The 16789-nt window shown below is 37.2% G+C and overlaps 6 protein-coding genes across 6 annotated transcripts; 4 read left to right on the forward strand and 2 right to left on the reverse strand.

Annotated features, from left to right (window-relative positions):
* Positions 1 to 993: 993 nt before the first annotated feature.
* Positions 994 to 1762, reverse strand: GCK72_022846 (uncharacterized protein; the record flags this gene model as incomplete). The annotated part of the gene is made up of 2 exons (XM_003102892.2): positions 994 to 1188; positions 1589 to 1762. 2 exons carry the CDS (start codon positions 1760 to 1762, stop codon positions 994 to 996), a joined length of 369 nt encoding a protein of 122 aa, XP_003102940.2.
* A 2749-nt stretch (positions 1763 to 4511) lies between these two features.
* GCK72_022847 (uncharacterized protein) lies at positions 4512 to 5509 on the forward strand (the record flags this gene model as incomplete). Its single annotated transcript, XM_003102945.2, has 4 exons — positions 4512 to 4610; positions 4692 to 4763; positions 4978 to 5049; positions 5381 to 5509. The coding sequence occupies 4 exons, from the start codon at positions 4512 to 4514 to the stop codon at positions 5507 to 5509; spliced, it is 372 nt and encodes a 123-aa protein (XP_003102993.2).
* Positions 5510 to 6712: 1203 nt separating this feature from the next.
* On the forward strand, positions 6713 to 7233 carry GCK72_022848 (uncharacterized protein; the record flags this gene model as incomplete). Its single annotated transcript, XM_053735096.1, has 2 exons — positions 6713 to 6778; positions 7084 to 7233. 2 exons carry the CDS (start codon positions 6713 to 6715, stop codon positions 7231 to 7233), a joined length of 216 nt encoding a protein of 71 aa, XP_053578662.1.
* A 2754-nt stretch (positions 7234 to 9987) lies between these two features.
* Positions 9988 to 10251, forward strand: GCK72_022849 (uncharacterized protein; the record flags this gene model as incomplete). The annotated part of the gene is made up of 2 exons (XM_053735097.1): positions 9988 to 10067; positions 10122 to 10251. 2 exons carry the CDS (start codon positions 9988 to 9990, stop codon positions 10249 to 10251), a joined length of 210 nt encoding a protein of 69 aa, XP_053578663.1.
* A 1898-nt stretch (positions 10252 to 12149) lies between these two features.
* On the forward strand, positions 12150 to 12679 carry GCK72_022850 (uncharacterized protein; the record flags this gene model as incomplete). Its single annotated transcript, XM_053735098.1, has 3 exons — positions 12150 to 12242; positions 12292 to 12435; positions 12485 to 12679. 3 exons carry the CDS (start codon positions 12150 to 12152, stop codon positions 12677 to 12679), a joined length of 432 nt encoding a protein of 143 aa, XP_053578664.1.
* GCK72_022851 (uncharacterized protein) lies at positions 12481 to 12750 on the reverse strand (the record flags this gene model as incomplete). Its single annotated transcript, XM_053735099.1, has 1 exon — positions 12481 to 12750. The coding sequence occupies one exon, from the start codon at positions 12748 to 12750 to the stop codon at positions 12481 to 12483; it is 270 nt and encodes an 89-aa protein (XP_053578665.1).
* Between the last annotated feature and the right edge of the window lie 4039 nt (positions 12751 to 16789).

Below are 16789 nucleotides of genomic sequence, written 5' to 3' on the forward strand. Positions count from 1 at the left end.
TGTCCACACGACACCAAGCGAATAGAGAAGACCTCCAGATTATCACTGCCAACGGGAATCAAGTCAATCAATGTCAACATCAGATGAATGACAGAAATTCCTATCTGGAACGACCCCGCTCGATTCGCCAAACAGGCTCGTATCGAATAAATATCAAAGTCATCATCAAAACAACTCGTATGATAAAATTATGTTTTTAATAAGTTTGATATTCAAAAACTACAGTTACTTGGGTTAAATAGTAAATGGGCTGAATATAAGTGGGTGGACTCAACACAAGTATATATACATCAATAAAAAATAAACATTAGACGAGCATTCGTTTCTTTTTTTCGAACTCCTTCCACTCCTCTTCCTTGCCACAATCATGTATGTTGTTTTGGTGTGTGCGAAAACGAATTTGGATTGTTTCTATACCAAAGTATAGTCTATCCTGATAGGCCAAGTCCAAAAAACAGCGAATAACAATGCTATGAGGAAGAAGAGGAACATAACTTTCAGAGTACTCTTTTCCGAAGAGGTGGAAGTGCCTGTGGTGTTGAGACGGTGGAAGAAATTGGGTGGAGAAGTGATGAAGTGTTTCGAACGGCGGCGGCAGAAGAAATAATGGATGATGGTGATGGCGAAATGAGCTGAAGTTAAAATAGTAAATTCTGAAAGCTTATTTTGTTGAACGAAATGTAGACTTCAATTGTTCAGGAACTTAAATATCAAGGTGTCTAAAATATCGGGAATTTGTGATTCCATATCAGAAGCTATGCTGTCCTGGGGCCTAAATTAATCTAATGGTGTCCCCCATTTCTGCTAATTTTTGGTATGCAGACCCTGATTGTTTCAAGTCAATAAATTCACAGACCCATTTCAAATAGGTTGTCATACGAAATCTGTTTATTTCAACTAATCAACCATTTTTTCGAAGACATTTTTATTTATTGTTCTGAGAAAATAATACAAAAAAATTGAAGAGCAAAAAAAAGAATGAATAGAGTATAATTAAATATCATGGTTGAGTTGTGATCCTTCTGATTTGGTTTTTATGTGATCTTCTCGGAGAGCTTCTTGCATTTCTTTCCATGCTTGTTCTGCTTCTCTGGTAGCAACCCTGTTTTGCTGGTACTGATGAATGAACACAACTATGAGAAATATGATCCAGAAAGCCAACTGAATTTTATCCGATACAGTGTATTTCTGAAAACAAATATTTATTTTACAGACATTTTGTTTCTAAAAAATTGTCTGTCACTCAGTAAAGATATTTCGATTTTCATTCGTTTGTTCAGACGTCGAAATAGAAGAATGAACATTTGTTTTTTCAGCCTAACTAGGTACTTTACTACGTTCCAAATGTCACCAAGCCGACTTTTGTTAGTTCCAAAGATTATGTATGTGTCTCTGACAAGTTGTTCAACAAGAGATCGCCGCTATACCAATATACAGAGCATATTCTCAATGAGTAATTCAGTAAAGTGTGGGAACTCATCTGGAGCAATACCGTATTGTTAAGACTGTAAGGGCTAAAAGATAATTTATAATTGTTGAGGAAATTTCGATTGACTAGTCAACTAATAACAGCTAGAAGATCACTAACCACCGAGACGGTTTTGGGCGACGATGGTGATAGTGGTATGGAAAGAGGGGATGGGGACTCCGATGACTTGACAAGGATTTCGAATTCTTTGCTTTCTTCCGAACCCTTGAGAGGGAGGGCAGTGGCAATTGCAATTGAAGCCAAAACGACGATGAGAGCAATGTATGGTCTCATTTTCTGAAAAACTATTTTGTATTTTGTAATCTTAAAAAGTAAGAAAAATGAAATGAAAACCAAAAAGGGTTAGGTTCAGACAAGAAAGGGTACGGTTTGTGAGGTTCATGATTTAAAATCATGAACCTTACAAACACTTTTCCTGTGTTCGGGAGGCAAGAAAAGAAATGCACAGAGAGAATGATAACGAAGAATGAAAGGAAAACGGGAATGGTTTGGAAATTTGCATATGAATCGATAAAAGCCGAATGTCTTGTGACAACGACCGAAAATCACACCAGCACAACAGTGTTTTTCTCACGGTATACAACCGATTGAACAAATATGGAGATGAGGCTGTACAGGGTATTTCAAGTATATAAAACATAAAGAAAAAGAAGAAATATAGATTTCTAGTCAAACAGTGGAGCAAAGGAGGACAAACGACAATGACTCATCGTGACCCGGAAGATTTTGAGAAAAGAAAAATAGGTTACTGTATAGAAAGGAGATATTCGTATAGTGCCCAATTCAACATTAAACGGGTGTTGGTTAAAATTTCAGAGAGACTGAGATCTATCGTACAAATAGTCATGTTTGTGAAAAATCACTTTAAAAATTCACTTGAAAAGTGTACAGCTGAAAAACAATCAAATGCATTTCATTCTTATAGACATGATCTCAAGAATGTGTCGAATAGTTCGTTTGGGTTTATATAATTAACTTCATTACAAATTGGGGTTTCACATTTTGAATGTTTCAATTCAGAAAAATGAAAGAGTGGTGTCAGGAAAAAAAGAAAGATGTTGTCAACTTTACCAGAGAATGTTCTCAGTTGCCAACTTGAAGGTCATCTGAAGGCCCCTTAAGGTTTTGCCCACAAAACTAGGACCTTCAGAACCTTCGTTACGCGGAAAGGCAATATTCTGAAAATGATAAAAAATTCATGACAATGAACCGGAGGGGGTTGGTGATGCAGTACCAACATCAATGATATCTTGAAACTGAGAACACAAGGCAAAAAAAAATTCGTCACGAAATGTTAACAGTGACTGTTGTCGAAATCAGCATCTTTTCACCTCCTATTTGATAAATGTGTAATAAAATAATAAATCGAAGATCCTTTTAAATAGAAATGAGTAAACTGTTGGGCAAAAGTAAAATGTTTATCTGCCACGCGCTGCGCTCCGTTGCACAAGTGGGCACGGTACCGAACAAAGACTTGGCTGAGTGCAAAGTTTGAATTTGACCCAGTGCCAAGGACATTTATGCTTATTTGTCGTTGCTTTCATTATACCGGGACGCGCGCGCAACGCGTCTTGGGAAAAATTCGAATCTGTTCATCAACCTTAGGCTTTGCACTGCTGTGATCTGTATCTTTTCAAGTAAGATTCGGTCAAATAAGGTCAACTAATTGACCAGTGAAGATAAAGTTCTGATTTAACTTGGCAATCATATGTCTTATTACTGGAAAATCATCTTTTAAAAAATCAAGGAATTTTGTAGTGCGGTTCCATCAATTGACCGTTTTCAAACTCTGCTAATACCATTCATTTCTTTTTCTCATACATAAATGTCCATTTGTTCAGTGCACTCATTAAGGCAGTGCCTGACGCGCAGTCTTCCCTCTCGGCATTCATTTTTCTCTTCTCAATTCGAAATACTGTTCCACAGAACTTTGTTTATTCATACTTTTTTTTTGGAAATCTTTTTATCTCTATTCATCTCTTGTCTCTCCACTTATACTATTTTTTTGATTGTCAAATCATGTGTCGTTGCCCGCTTTCTCAGTTTTTTCTCTTTTCGTTTCATTTCCGTTTGTTTCTTTCATGTACGCACACATATTTACCATTTTCCTCTTTTCCCGCTCATTACGAGCGGTTCGATTTACTTACTTTTTGAAAATACATTATCAATCATACGTTTCCTCTTCTAAACAAAAAATAGAACGCTCTCCGTACGGCTGGATTACGGTTTGAGTCGGGTTTTCATTGAAATTATACAGATACAGGAATTCAAAACTCTAAAATCAGTTTCCTATATAAGCCATTCAAAGGTTCGTGTTATAAAGCACTCATTCAAATTTCAAGAATATTCCGAAAGTGAGAATCTTAGGATCTCTTTTAATGGAGTAAAGGTCAGCTATGCGAGGCGTGTGGTCGGGCAAACGCGTTCCGTCGCACGACGGTTGGCACGGTGCCAAAAAAGACTTGGCTGAGTGCCAAGTTTTACGTGTGTTTGTCGTCACGCGACTGGAATTCAGAAAATAGGATCATCGTTCAGACCCAAGATGAAGTTTTAATTTGATCTTAACTTCAGTGACTGGTAGTTCGTACGGACCTTTCTATACGAAAGAAATTTTTTTCGAATTTCCACCGATAAACCCGTCTCCTTACTTAATATCACTTCTCTTCAACCGTCTATAAATGTAACGAGTTTCAAACTTCTGATTCACACATCTACAATTTCCATTCCTATTTTGAAGTATCTGCCTTCCGAATGCTTTCACAGATGTTCTGCAGTAGAATCATGAGGCTTTGCCCCCTCTCTCAATAGTTTTTTCTTTTGTTTCTCCCCCGTTCCTCTTTCATGTTAATGCGCATATGTATTTACCATTCTCTTATTCACCTCTCCATTTATGACATTTCAATTTAGTTTTCTGTAGTTTATCTCGTTTCTACCAGCTTCTTTGCAGTCGTCTGGGATGTCCAATTGTTTACTAAGATTTTGTTTCTGTCAAGCCTAGTTTGAAATTTATTTATTTCTCAGAATGAAACTGGGATACTGTATGCCAGTTTTCCTTCTCATTTTCGCTGCCGCTATCACAGCCAGACCATTCAACAACACGGAGTTCGATATTGAACAAGAAGTAAGCAAACATTATATGAGGATCATTCCAGATGTCCTCTTTACTTTTTTACTTTTCCGAACCAATACTTTTTCCTTACAGGGAACTTCCGACGAGGTAGAGCGTGTTCTCATCGAAGACGTGCCTTCAAACACCACTATGGAGTCATATGAGGTAATCAGATTAGGTCATTCTTAACTGAAAAAATCGTGTGGCTCTATCTGACTGCCGTGATCTCTACAGACTTTGAAAAATGAGGAAAAAAGAGTCGCTAACAAAGTCGAAGAGATCATTATAGGGCGGTTCTACTGAGCCACCAGGGTACTTACTCGTAGTGGAAACTTTATTATCAAGTACAAAGTTATAAAAGTTATAAAAGTATTTACAGGGAACTGCTGACGAGGTAGAGCGTGTTCTCATCGGATATGAGCCTTCAAACACCACTATGAAGTCATATGAGGTAAGCAGACTTTATTAGATCATTCTTATGTTTGACTGTCACAACCTCCGCAGATTTTGAAAAATGAGATAGAAAAAAGTTGCTGACAAAGTGGAAGGGATTTTCTTAAGGGCGGTCTTCACGGAACCTACTGAGCCACCCGGGTACTTACTTGTAATGAAAAATTCAGTATAAACTTGACCCCTGTTTTGAGAATAGAAGCCGGATAAGGAAAAACAGACAGTTTAGTATCTAATATGAAAGAATAGTCTAAAAACTAGTATCGAAGTTGTGATGAAAACCTACTTACTAGAATTTCGGTGATTGCATTCTATCTTAATGCCGTTTTCAGACAACCACCCCCGGATACACTGAATTTCAAGTAAAAATAGCCCAAGGTGTAATGATGGGCATCGGAATTCTCCTCATCATTGGCGCAATGATGATTTCGGGACCGGGTCGGATGCTTCGCGGACAGTAAAGCAAAATTGTAATAGTTGTTTTATCGATATCAAGATTTGTGCATAAATGAATAAACTTTATATAAAATAAAAAATTTTGTTTCAGTTGTTTTCAAAAAAACAGTGCATTGAAAATTTTCGACATTTCACTTCGGCTGAGTTTGAGCAGAATAAAAAATTGGAATCAAGATCAGGCTTCGTAGATGTATTTCTTAGTTCATATATTCATAAGGATTTCAATCAGACTTTAAATTTAGGAACCAGAATGGGTTTGGACGAGAGTTACGTTGTAGTACTGGATCAAAAATGTAAATGTTTACCCGCTTAACATCATGATCCGGGCATTGGAATCCATCATCAAATATATAACCACAATCTTGGAAACAAAGATTCTGGACCATGAATCTCAAGCTTTTAAATCTAGAAGCGAGAACTCGGAGGGATCCAAGATGTTCACTCCGTCTCCAGATACCTACGAGATCAAAAACCAACTTTTTTCTGTTGGTGTTCAGACAATTTGAATTTATGATCATCGACCATTAGTATTTCATTTTCGAAATCTTTCTATCTTCATGCCTCTCATATCACATTTGCTTTATGATCCTATTATGTCCTCTCCTTCTTTGATGCTCCAATCTCACGTTTACCAATGCCGACACTTTTCTTTTCTGTTGTCGTTTCTTGGATTTCAAATTTCGAAAAGCCCCCACGTTCTGTGTTTTCTTTGTTCTTACACAAATTCACCGTTCCCTCTTTTTTCTTTTTTTCTATGAGCAAATTTTGAATATCGCTGTCGTGTTTGCCCTGTACTCATGTTCTCCCAAAATTTTTATTTCTCATCCTTCTCTTTGCTTACAGTTTGTCGCCGAAAACCCACACTTTTGAAAATAAATTTGAATAGAGGTAACCATCATACCTCTATTAACGAATTCGTGTATTTCCAAATGTCCTATCTATTTCTCATTTCCAAATTTTTATTTCTAAATCGTAACTATTTCTCTACTATCTCCTCTGCTGAGTGTCTTGTCCACCTTTCAGTCGCAGCTGTTTCTCTTATGTCTCTTTCCCTCTTCTGGTTCCTTTGCTCATGTGTTCATTTTTCCCTCCTTTTGGCATCGTATTTTCTTCGTTTTAGTTTCGAAATCTGTTACTTTCCTTACCATTTTCTAAGTTTCTATTTTTCAGGACTACTAGTCAGCTAGAACCATCCCCCGCCCTCGAGAATGACACCAATCACAACCATCAAGAATTCCATTGCCAATAATGGTGCCGACCTCATTGAAACCAAGGTGAATAAAATTGTTTTTTCGGTTTAGCAAGTGTTTACAACATTTCGGCGCAAACGCAGTGTGCGCAAATCAAAATTTTTTCAATGTTACTCCAATCAAAATTAAAAAAAAAAAGATATTTCCTTAAATTACGTAGTACGCAATAGTCATCTGGGTACTTTATGTGCTTGTGAAAACATGTAAGGTTAAGAAACGAAATGTGATGCAAATGGCCCTAAAAACTGATCGAAAATCATAAGAAAACTTTTAAAAAACATCACATCCAACCATTTCAACAGTTGTTTTAAACTATTTCACTCATTCAGAGCTCCAGCGTTGCTCAAATTCAAATCAATCGCATCGTTGGACTATCCGTGGTTTTGGCCCTGTTCTTTTCCGTGCCACTCGCGCTATTGGTTTTTATGGGACTGGTATGGTTCATCGACCGTCAAGAGAAAAATTCAAAAAATAATTGATTCTCACTAATTGAATAAATGTTATTCCCCTTGTTTTTCATTTTCAGAATCTTTCCAGAATTGCGGCTCTACGGCTCACATTCTAAGATCCTACAAATCAGAACAAAGAGGTTTGATATTTTGATCTGGATAACAACCATTATTTTCAAAATGTGAAATGTTTGAAAGCACATTCCTATCAAATGCAAATATGAATCTAAAAAGGGAAGTTCATCGGTGAAAGTCAAAAGATGGGAACGGCGGTATTGCTGACAGAGTATTATCTTTGTTTCACATGAGAAACTCTGAATGGAATATAATTTTGTGACTGAAGTTGAGAACGAATTTGAATACACATTCAGAAGCTATTGCGAGTTGTACACTCTAGAATACATGTATTATTCCTCATTTGTTTTTTCTTAATTTGACAACACTTTTTGTTTATTACAGTTTCCAAATATTTCAGTCCAACTTCATCAGAGAAAATTGAAATTTCCACCGAAATTGCTAATTCTTCCTCAAGTGGAGAAATTAGTAGCAAAATTACTTTTTGCACAAAAAACCTTTTAAAAAACGAACAATCCCTATTTTACAGTTTTCTTAAAACATTTCTTGGGCATTTAAAACAGAAATCTCCAGAAAAATCTTCCCCATATCGCCGATTCCTCCTATCTTCCTTTCTGCAGCGTTTCTTCTTTCCCTTCTCTCAACCAATCGAACCTTACGCGCCTTGCCATTTACTGGCACACTTGCCGTGCACTGGCGCAAAAGTGCGATTTCGCTTATTTTTCCGAACAAACCACTGAAAAATCCTCAATTTTCAATTATTTTCATACATTTTTGATATAATAACTATATCAGAATTTCTTCGAAAGTGGTTGAATTTTTCTCAAAGTATTTCCCTTTAGTTTCATTTGTATTTGACCATCATGTAACACAGAAAACAAGAATATGTCCTTTCTCTCGTTTTTCTTTTTTCTTTCAACTAAAATCCGCAAATTTATATATTTTCAGCGCAAATGCAATTGATTCAAGTCTACCCCAAAATCAATCACCAAATGGAAATGTTGAAATTTAGTTGTTGCCACAGAAGGCGTCAATCTGCTTGGTCGGGTATGTTTTTGTTTTCAAAAATCGATTCGTGCGCTTTGCTAATAGTTGAGCTGAGCTGACCGTATTTTTTCCTGAATCCAACATAATGATAGAATCAACGTTGATGAAAACCAAGAAAATTGTCATTTTTGGAAGTTTCTGTTTAGCCAATACAATCTGCAGATGTGAAAATTGGGGAAATATTACTATAACCACACGAATTTTATCAATTTTTGCGCTTAGCTAGTCAGAGTGTGATTATGCCTGTCGAGTTCACTCATTAAAATACTTCAATTACTGTGACATTATATAATTGATCTAGTTTTCAGAATTGTCTTGGAATGTGTGGTGGTTGGAAGTAAAGCCATGGACCAGGTAAAGCAAGTATCACCAAACAACGTTGCTCCAAACTACTCGGGAATGTTTGTTCTGGTAAGGTTTTTTTAATGAAAATCCAAAATCCTTGTTCTGCATATGCTCTAACCGCTGGGATAGTTACTCAATCGGTTATCTGAAACCATCTCAGATGATGGGGAAAAATTTTCTCTCAAAGATTTCCGGTCGAGAGCATATTATCGGAAAAGGCTACTCTGCTCGCAAGAAAAAAACGTTTTACTAGGGAAGGATCCCGAGTCGAGATGGAGTTACAGGCCGAGATATATATCACTAGAACCAAAATTTTGCGCTGATTTCAAATCTGTATTTCAATTTTGCTAAACGATTCTCTGAAAAAAGTTATTTGCGTTTTCGTAGCCTCAGTGCAAAAATAAGCATTTTCGAGACTCCCAAAAATTAAAATTTTCTCATTTTTTTCAAATTTTTTTGTGTTGTACGTATGACTACGGATGTAAAGATGATTTTTCTTTTTGATTGCAGAATTTATTTTCAGAAAAAATTTTATGTAGTTTCTTAAATTTTCAAAAATGACGCATCTACAAAAATTTTGTTTGAAAAAACTAAATGATTGGAAATACACGTACAACACAAAAAAATTTGAAAAATTGAGAAAAATGTTATTTTTGGGAGTCTCGAAAATGCTCATTTTTGCACTGAGAAGCTACGAAAACGCCAATAACTTTTTTCACAGAATCGTGTTGCAAAATTGGAACACAGATTCGAAATCAGCGCAAAATTTCCGCTCTAGTGATATATATCTCGACCTGTAACTCCATCTCGACTCGGAATCCTTCCCTAGTTAGTTCATTTGGTTGTGAGTTCCCGAATCATGACAGTTTTGCGAGGTGGAGGAGGCACCTTTCATGAGATAGTTTTGGTCTGTCATCATAATGAAGTTTTGTTTTTAGAAATGCCACCAAAGAGACCAACCATCTCCTTGGTATCCGTGCGGTTGTTTGATGTTTGAGATATCCGCTACCACTTGAGGAACTGTATTCACTTCATCTATTCTGCCGTTGGATGGAATGACGTCGAGCAGAATACGTCAGATCTCTTATAAGGGTGCGTTGTTTTTACATGCAAATAATTGCATCGCCCAGCTATCTGACAGTATCCCTTTTAGTAGACTGATGTAAATAAGTCTAGTGTAATTCGTCCTGCCAGCCATTTCACGCAATTTTTCTTATTTCTCGGAAAATTTTGTCGCTATAGATAGTTCTTCGGATGTCATGATCACACCATAGAATTATATTTCTCAAAACTGTTTTATTTTCAGAATCGTAACGTATGGGACCGCCAGCAAAATGCTCGAGCCTAGGACATGGCATACACTCGTTCTGGAATGAACTAGTTCAACCTCATGGAAAGTACGTCAAGATATCCATAAGTATTCCTGTTTTTTGAAACGAAATATTTTCCAGATTCTACCTCCTCCCGCGTTCCAAACTTCTGAGAGAGTTTGCTCCTGACTCAAAGGAAGCGTGCTTGGTTGACTGGCAACTTCCTGTTGGATTGGCATTTCGGCAGAAGAACATCTGGAAATATCAATAAGAGCACAATTTTGGAATAGTCTAGGTGTCCTTTACATCTTTAGAGCCTGTCAAAAATTAGGTTGTCGCGCAAAATTCTTAGACGGTAAGCAGCGTTGAACAACAAAAATAATAACCAAAAACATCGGAAGATTCCAAAAAATTTATGACGTTAATATCGAATCAAATTTTTGAATGAGTGCAGAGTACTTAGTGACGACACCCCGTTCTGAAAAATCATCAAAAAATGAAGAAACTTGCAAAAAAGACAAAGTAGGTTGTGCATGATTTTAAATTCCTTGTTGAGAATATACATAGTATGCGAATTTCAAGGCTTTCGTTTTTCCTAGTCAATTGTCTGAAAATATCAAAAATCAGATTATACTTTCGAGCAGGGTTAGAAAATTCCGGGCCGGGCCGACTCGTCAGCTCCTGCCCGGCCCGGATTCAAAAATGTGCACAATTTTTTCTCAATTTTTTGAAATTTTCATCTAAAATAGTGAATATTCTCCAATATTCTCGTACGCTTCAATTTTGATCGATGTTCCAAAAAATAGTCGAAAATTCGACTTTTTTGGAAAAAAAATTCAAATTTTTTTGAAAATATTTCAAATTTCTACAGGAGCCGGGCTGACCGGGCCGGGCTGGGCCGGGCCGAGGAAAATTCTTCAATCGGCCCGGCCCGGCCCGGCCCGGCCCGGCCCGGAATTTCCCAACCCTGCTTTCGAGTACTCCCCTTGACTTTAATCCACTTATTTTGACTACTGGATTTCTTCGGAATATTACTACAGACGGTAAAATAGTGATTGGGTTGGTGTAATTGGTGGATGGGAATTTGCATGCAACGACTCTAAAAACGTTCAGGTCAAAACGCCAATGGAATAAGTTTTTTCATGTTAATTCTTTGTTGCTTCATGTCTATTCGTCCGTCATATTACTCTCAATTTCTGAATAAATATATAATATGAATTTAAGTTTTTATTGTTTTTAAAATTCTATTCGGTACCCATCTATATGATGGAGATAATTTGATGTTGGTTCACCCTTGCATGATTTTCAGATTATATACATAAATCTGCAACAGTTACCAAATTGGCAACATTACTGAAAATGTGGCGTGATGAGAGTTTGGAGAACCAATACACCAGAACGGATTAAGTGACAAAAAATCTATGGACCTTGCTAAAAAATGGTTGTTGAAACTGATTGATTCTACAAAGTCCCCTGCGTCTAAATTTGTCAGAGTCCTATCAAACGCGATGTTTCAAACGGTCGGCAAATGCTGCATGTGTTTCAAGAAACCTCTGTCCCATGTATTTCTGTCTAACTCCGCTGCCAAATTTACAGCTTTCTTTTTTTTACAGAAAGTTTAAAAAGTAACTTTTTGTCAGATTCACTTATATTCCAATTATATTTATGTTTTAGAGTTTGTGATCAACTGTAACTATTATATTTCAGAAACAATTTTCGTACAAAAAATGTTGCTTAGCTTCCAATTGTTGAGGTTTCTTTCAAACAAATGGAGTCTTCTATATTTTTTCTACTGTTTTCAGAACTACTTCTTTGACTATTGTAATTGGCTATCGTATTTATCATTAGTAATTCTTATTTTGCTGTGACGTGTTTTGCTAGTGTATTTTGTATACGGTGGCTTCTTATTATTCACTGAATTAAAATTGTCTTTCGTTTAAGAAATGTTATGCGTTGAGTGATTTTTAGAAAATAAACTTATTGTGAATCATTATGTCAGTTTTCTGATTTTTTAAAACACTTGTTGTCACCCATATTTACAATACCTTTACAAACTGATCAGTTTGGAGTAAAATCACATAAAACAATTTTCAGCTCAACAAAATGGCATAGAGAAGAAATGGAAGAGCCAACAACAACGTCCCACCATTCGACAACAATCCGAATGCCATGCTTGCCTCGGCTTCTTATGACCGGACCATTCGAATCTGGTCACTGAGGACTGGAAAATGTGTCAAGTTCATTGACTACCAAATTAGCCAAGTAATCAAAAACAGAATGAAACTTAAAATTAAAAACCACAAATTTCCAGATCAATACAATGAACTTCACCGGGACTGGCAGGGATTTAGTGGTCGGTTCTTTCCAAAGAGCCGACCTCTTTGACATCAACTCTGGCTTCACTCCAAAAGCCACCGTCCAAGTACCGAAGAATGTCACGGCCGTCGGGTTCGAGGTAAGCTCTATTGAGAAAAAAGACTTCATAAGTAATTTTTATTATTCAGAAAAATGGACGATGGATGTACACCGGAGGAGAGGAAGGAACTTGTCGGCTTTGGGAAATGAGAAGTGGCAGAATGATTGTAGTCTGTGCTCTTTCTCTGAAAACACATGTTCTGAGCATGGCTGTGAACACCAACCAAACGGAACTCTTCGTCTCTACCGCATGCGGACGGTCTTCATCTGGGACATCCGCATGAATCGATACATGCAACTCGACGTGCCGAATGACATGGTGTTTGAAGAGTGGTTCAATAAGCTCACCTGTCATCCCTCCGGTGATCTTCTGATAGGAATCACCAACAAAGGAAGAATTGTGAGATGGAGTCTCGAGAGAAGAGAAGTCGAGGATCTATCGGCACAGAATCCATTGAAACTTGAAATAAGGAATACGGCCACACGCGTCAATCTTCGTGACCCGAATATGAAGTATCGTTTGACTGATAAATATTATTTAAAACCCCTTTTTCAAACTGCGTTGGTTTCAATCTTCTTCTCTTTTTTCTTCTCTCTTCAAATCAACACCATTAATTTGGAATTTGATCATTGTACAATGGGACTACGGAGACGTAGAAAAAACTACATATTGCGAAAGGTCGTTTTCTGAAAAGAGACGCAGGTTTCCCGCTGCCCAGTGTCCTCGAACATCAAGGCGACAAACGCTTTGTACAACGATATACGTGGAGAGGAGACACACTTCGACCCGATAGGCCTTGCTGGCAGCCAACGAGACATTGCTACCACAAATGAGTGAAAGAGAGAGAGAGAGACGCCGCTAATGAAAGAAAAACCTTTGGAGCGTCTTGAGGCAACGCCCGCTAATTTTTCACACTAAACAGAGGGAGGCGACTAGCAACGGTGTGTTCCTCTGTGTGTGTGTGTGTGCTCCTGTGAGTGTGTGTTTCTGTGAGTGTGTGTTTTGGTGGAGGCCCGACGCGTGTATTGAGCGGGAAGAGAGCGACATATTCTTGCTTCTCAACACAACACACTCTGCGTCTCCTCTGCCCTACGGTTAGCTAGAGGTTTTGCGTTCCATGATATGACTAGTAGTCAAGCAGCATTTTGAAGGGAACTTTTATTCTTGAATATGAAACTTTTTTCTGACTGATGAATAAGAAGAAATGCCTACTAGTCCGGACCAACACGTAAACGGAAAAATAAACATGAACCATGATGAGCGTGGAAAATTATACAATTTTTGGGTATTTTTGCTCAATTACCCTGGAGGGTTCTGTTCAATAAAAAAAGGGATCAATATTGGAATGAAAAGGAAGAAGAAACAGCGAAATGAAAGGTCACTTGTTGAAAATGAATTGGAAATGGACAAGTCTGTGACGTTCAAAGAAGCTTGTGATATCTATAGTTGGAAGTGTTTTGATATTTATTTCCAATAAGGAGATAAATTAAAAGACCTGTTCAATTAGTGAAAAATTAGAATTAGCGGTGGAGAAAGCTAGGTATAAAAATTTTTAAAACGGTCACGCGCGGAAAGGCGCGTGGCCGTCCACGCTGGCAATGACGTGACCTTCGAAATATAGAACTAGTGAACTCTGATATTTGATTATTCCTTGGTTTCGCACACTAAGAAACCTGTGCTCATATAAACTATTACTCTGTCTATTCCACTCTATCCTATTCTTCTCACGACATAATAGAAAGGAATAAAGGGAAAATTAATGAAGGGAGAAATGGCGATTCTTGAGTTCTGGTGTCCGGTTTCATCATACTTGTCAATGCCATGCCCCGCAAGGCCCGGAAAGGCCTGAAGGACCGACTTCAAAAAATGAACCAATTTTCCGAGTTTTTTTTTCAGTTTTTCATCGTTAATGTGAACATTTTTGATGCGTTTTAGAATTTATTATTATTTCCGAATGATAATCAAAAATTCGACGTTTTCGCGACAAAAAACAATGAAATTTTCAAAAATTCTTAAAAAAGAATTTTGGCGCCAAGCACCCGGGCCGTTCCGGGCCTTGAGAAATGTGGATTTTATAGCCCAGTGTGTGTTTATCTGAGTTTTAACGCTAAACAAAGATTCATTCTATTAAAATAAACAACACAAAAAAGTTAAAGTAAGATTCTGTTGAGGCAGCGCATCTAGATTACTTTGAGATCATCGGTGTTTACCTGAGTGGCAAAGTTGGTCGATGTCTGAAAAATAGTTATTTTTTGGGGTTAGAACTGTTTTTGATTATTAAATCGGTGAGAACTGTCAGGTAACATCTTTCAACTAAAGTCCTAAAATCGGAACTGGTAAATTCCGGCCAGCTCTGACTTCATTAGAAGTTTAAACATTTTTAGTCAAGTCATGTATAACAATAATGATAAAAGGAACTCGCCAGCGGTCATAAATTTGATACTATTCAAAAAAAAAACCACCGTGATCTGGAGAAGGATAAGTTGGAGCGTAATCTAGTTTCAGGATCCTCTAAAAAAATTTTCACTTATATTAAGAACCAAATGGGTACAAAAAAATGAGATCGGAATACTAAAGAATGGAAATAACGCTTGCCATACCGATTCTCAAAAATCGTCTTTTCTGGCTGAATCTTTCTCCAATGTTTTCACCCAAGATGACGGGATCAACCCACATATTACGGCTAAGACCAAATCAATTACTGATAATGTTGTTATCGAGCTCTTTTCCTGAAAAAAGTAGCGACGTCCATTGCTCTTCCACTTATTTTCAACGAGTCTCTTAAAACAGGTGCTATCCCCAGCCTATGGAAGGAAGCATTTGCCATTATTCAAAAAAGGTTCTCGGAGTGACGCCTCGAATTATCGCCCGATCTCATTAACGTCGTCCGTTTGTAAGACTATGGAGAAACTAGTCAGAAATGCTATTGTTGGACATTTAAAAAGCGCCAAATTACTGGTTAACAATCAGTACGGTTTTAGAGATAAAAAGTCATGCGAATCGCAACTAATACGTTATTCTGGAGATTTGTTATCTGATTCTTCCAGTAAGAAGCCAATTTGGGCAGTTTATGTGGATTTCAAAAAAGACTTCGACACCGTATCTCACTCTAAACTAGTCCGCTTCTTTTCTTGATATTCATCAATGATATTGGAGACAAATATATATATCGAATTATTTATTATACGCTGATGATCTCAAACTTTACGGAACTGATGAAACTACTTTACAGTCAGACCTGTTCAAACTTGAAAGCTGGTGTAAAACATGGCAGATGTCTGTGGCTCCTAATAAATGCGAAGTCATTAAAATCTTGTTGAGTAAACGTAAAAGCAGTTATATCCATGTCTCCAGTAAATTTACTCTAAACGGTCTATCACTTCCTACTACCTCAACTATCCGTGATCTTGGAGTATATTTCTCGCAAGATCTGACGTTCTCAAGACACATAGACATAACTATCAGGAAGTGCCACATGCGTATCAACATACTTTTTAGAATTCTCACACATTCCAGCTTTGAAGTTATTTTGAAATGCTTCCTAATTTATGTTCGGCCAATAATCGAGTATGGCACCGTTGTGTTCTCACCTATAACAAAAGTTATGATTCGGAAGCTGGAATCGCTCCAGAAATCATTTTTATATCGATGTTACAAAAAGTTCAATATGAGCTACATATCGTATTTTGATTGTCTGGAAACCTGGAAGTTGGAATCACTGGAATATAGGAGACTTATTAATGACCTACTGTGCATATACAAATCCCTCATATCTAAGGAGATATGCACTTATGATAACCTTCGTACGTATTATCCTGATGTCGCCAACTTACGTAGGCACAAATATTACATTCGGTGCGCCTTAAAGAATACATCCAATCAACGTTCACAATTCATTGGTAATCGTGCTTTAAATTGCTGGAATGAACTTCCTGAACATGTTTTCCCCGTTAAAATTTCTTCCCGGTGTTTTAAATCTAATATTGCCAAACTAAATCTTACTAAATATCTTACCCTCAATACCCATACCATCTAATTCTGTGACCCGATCTAATTTAAATCTCACTCAACTCCTCTTCTGAATGTAACGTGTCAGTGACTTGTTCCTTCGTTTCAAATAAAATATAAATACCATAGACCCATAGTCAAAAGGTTAACATTTTTTATTGAAAATGAATACTCACCGGCACCATTTGAGAAGATTTTGTGGCAAATTCTTTTGATATGTTCCACCAACTTTCTGCCACATTTGTATCCTGGAGCGGACTTGGCGGTCGAGAGGCTAAGAGAATGACGACGAGTTGAATACGGAGGAGGCTGAAAATAATAAAATATACATTGTCATTAGGTAAGCAAGCCCTGTTACACATTGACCAAATTCGATTAGCCTTTC

The sequence above is a fragment of the Caenorhabditis remanei genome, chromosome X, assembly GCF_010183535.1.
Source record: "Caenorhabditis remanei strain PX506 chromosome X, whole genome shotgun sequence".
NCBI lineage: Eukaryota > Metazoa > Nematoda > Chromadorea > Rhabditida > Rhabditidae > Caenorhabditis > Caenorhabditis remanei.